The 3,467-nt window shown below is 46.7% G+C and overlaps 1 protein-coding gene across 1 annotated transcript in view; it reads left to right on the top strand.

The window, feature by feature from the left end:
• Window positions 1-2,687: 2,687 nt before the first annotated feature.
• T265_14327 (hypothetical protein) overlaps window positions 2,688-3,467 on the top strand; it is a gene marked incomplete at both ends in the record, with an annotated part of 20,364 nt that continues 19,584 nt past the window's right edge. Inside the window, one exon of the mRNA XM_009173152.1 lies at window positions 2,688-2,738. Within this exon, the coding sequence (XP_009171416.1) occupies window positions 2,688-2,738 (51 nt within the window). The remainder of the gene's footprint in view (window positions 2,739-3,467) is intronic.

Genomic DNA, 3,467 nt, shown 5'->3' with positions numbered 1-3,467 from the left:
TTGCGGACGACTTGAAATCCTGGAGTTCCAATGCCAGTGCCCTCCAATTGGATGTAGACGCTGTCAAGCAGTGGTTGTTGGACTGGCACCTTCCTCAGAATGATGAAAAGTGCGTCCATGTGTCGTTTGGAGGAGACTCAGCGAATGCCTTTGTTATGCATGGTGAAAAAGGAACAGAAAACATCACGAGGATAGATGGCATAAGGCATTTGGGCATCTGGGTCTCTTCAAAATTATCCCTCTCACTGCTCCATGAGAAATCGCCTGAAAAGGCATTCGCCATTTTACGGATGATCCGACGTACCTTCTCCCGCGTTTCTCCCATTGACTTCCAAATACCCCATTTGGCCTACGTCAGCCCGCTCTTGGAATACGCCAACCCAGTTGTCTACTCAGGACGCACGAAAGACTCCACCTTCATTGAGCGTGTCCAGCGAGCTCCTACGAGAATAGTTGCTGGTCCCAAATCCGTGGAGCACGAAACGCGTCTGGGACGCTTGATTCTCTTTCCCCTGGAGTACCGTCGCCTCCGAGGGGACCTAATTCTTACTTATGCCCTGTTTGATAAAATCTTGGCAAACCGTTGACCCAGGAAACACACGGCGAGGACATAGTAGGAAAATTTTCAAGCTCAGGGCACGCACATTCATTAGACAAAACTTTTTTTCATTTCGGGTATTAGGTGCGTGGAATGACCTTCCTCCGACTGTTGTACACGCTCCTTCTCGAACCCAATTTAAAGCACTATTAGACATTTATTTATGCGAATCCTCGCGCTGGCGAGCATACTGCCCCGCGCTGAGAACATAAAGAGCAGTGCTACACCCTTTTTTCACTTGTACCTTTTAGGTGAACTGCAGCTACTGGACGACAAGTACAAAAGCGACCCGGGAATCTTGGGCAACTGCCTCGACCCTGTGTATCAACCGGTGAATCCGTGACTGTTTGGTGGTATGACTGCCGCAACAATAGAAGCCTTTTTCCATACAGGCCGTGAATGGCTACTTCATTATGAGTATTTACTGGCAGAGAAGGCTTAATTATTGGCAATAATATTAAGGTTTATTCTTGACATGTGGGTGGCAAATCGTCTGGCTGATCATACGTTTACAGTCAGAATGCAGCATGACTGGGGGATTTGTTGGTAGTGGGGATTGCGGGAAAAGAGGACAATTTCATAAACAGGGAGAAATATATAGCAATGATAGGTTATTTCCCAACTTTTTGGGTAAAATGGGCATGAGGTTCGACTAGATCAAAGATAGTCAGGTGGCATGAACTAAAACTGAAAACCTTTGCTGGCCGTGAGTGACCTTGGGCGGTTAGGTAAATGGCGAGAGATTACTTTTAAATCCAATAAGGGGAAAAGCACGTGGAGAAACCAGACCGCTCCACGAAATTTCTCACCATCTTTAGAACTGTGCGAGGCCGTCAGCAGCCATTAAAATACGAATTCTGCGTCCACAGTGGGCCTCGAATACGTTTGCAGAACTTCCAAAAGTGCTACGGTCACAGTTGGAGAATTTAAGGATTCTGATGTACCCATTAAATGCGAAATCTTTTTGTTTAAGATTTTCACCCGTAAACTACGGTTCCAGGGAAATTTGAAACGAGTTTCTAAGGCGCAGAATGGCTTCAGAAGAGGTTACAGGTACGCTTGTTTAGAAATTGGAGGCTTTCCGCTTTTCATCCTTCCCGGCATTGGAGGCGGCGTAAAATGAATACATGACGGAAAACTATGTGGTATTCTTGCGTTTGGCCACCAATCGAAGCAACAATGCTGTCTTATGTCACGAGTGGGTGTGTAACAGGCCAGCAAAGCCAACGGAAATTCGGGAAATCCGAAGAAACTAGCGAGTTGGACGTAGTTGTCATTAACAAAAAGTACACGAGGCACCGGGAATCCAGTGAGCTTTTGTCTAAGGGATCAAGAGTGCTATCTCACCGTCACCTCTTATTATCCTGAACACAGTCACAAGGTTCCTAAGTCGATTGGCTCTAGGTAAGTGGACGGCTAACCCATGGGGAGATAGGCGACTGCAGGGCCCTGCTGAGTTATGGAACACCGTTGTGTGTGGTGCGTCGTTTTGGAGCTGATGAATTCTAAATGTCCTTATCAATTCAGACACATACAGCCATCTCCTAGATTGTCGGGCATTTCTGTTGAGTCAATGACGCACTTTTGGGTTTTACTAAGACAGCGGATGTATTCAGTCGTGGAAGAAACTTTGGTAGTCCGGCAGCGGGCTTGTGCTGAATCCCTGGGAAGGTGACCAAAGCCACAAGTGCTCCTCCGTATGGCAACAGATAACACTGTTTTGACGCTTACCGGATTTAGTGCATAATGATAGAAGCTACACGATAAACCGTTTTAGGTAAGTCTTTTTAAAGCGACTAATATCTAGCATGTAGTTACAAGGTTTACACTCCCTATCACAGACGATGTGGATACCGGACGTGCGGTTATGCATGCACTTGTGGAAAGTGCAGGATCTTAGAATTATTTGGGCAAATCGTGGGCAAGCAATATCAGGTGAAAAATTCGTCAGGGGCAAGTTGGCTACACAAATGCGGCCGACCAGAGGCTTATGGACGTTATGTTGAGCCGTTTTCACATTCCCAAAGCTATCTAGAAGTACTTGTGTATTATTTACCACACGTTTATTTTGGTCTTAGGCACTTTGTACGAAGAGCCGACAACTGTTCCGCCATATGGTTCGCCTGAACAGCACCTTACAGTAAGCTTCCTGTTTATCAAAATACTGGTGCACAGATGTCGACAGGAGATGCGATTGCTGCGCCACCCTACCCTCTTTCATGTCTCAAAAACCTACTGGTTATGCGTCCTCCGCAAGTGGGCTGTACATGTATATTCCAGGACTGTCCGTTTGGGCGTCGAATACATCTAGCTAGGTGATTAGGCATCGTGAAACCCTACATGCATGTTATTCATGTGTGTCAGCTAGGTTCCTTCCGCTTTCCGCTATGATTAATGACATGGTCGTCTTCGCATGTTTTGCCGGCTTCACTGGAGAATTCTGCTGCAGTTTCCACAAAACTCTACCTACGGTCGTAGGTCATCATCTGCAAGCCCTTCGTTCAGACGAGCTATCCGAAAATGAATGTCGATCGCAATGACAATCCTCGAGTTTCAGAACGTGGAATTCGGTTTTCGTCCATTCAATCATGATATGAATACGGAAATTTAATTACGGGAGCTTCATTCTCGTATATCATGCGTTCAGGAGCACTCCTGGTATGAGTGGCAGGAGGAACTGCGCTGATTTTCTCCAGTCTGATGGTGGATGGCAAAACATCGTCTACCAAGACGAGTGTTGTTCTCCGTGCCTCCTTCGGGATGGCGCAAACCGCGAGGTGGACAGCACATGACTTGGCAAAAAGGCGTGAAAGAGATCACGAAGAGTTTGGGTGTTGTTGGTGTGGTGAGACTTCCAGGATGGGGTCCC

The sequence above is a fragment of the Opisthorchis viverrini genome (genome assembly GCF_000715545.1).
Source record: "Opisthorchis viverrini unplaced genomic scaffold opera_v5_175, whole genome shotgun sequence".
Taxonomy (NCBI): domain Eukaryota; kingdom Metazoa; phylum Platyhelminthes; class Trematoda; order Opisthorchiida; family Opisthorchiidae; genus Opisthorchis; species Opisthorchis viverrini.
Note: the sequence above shows the minus strand (reverse complement) of the source record. Positions and strands in the feature narration are given on the sequence as shown.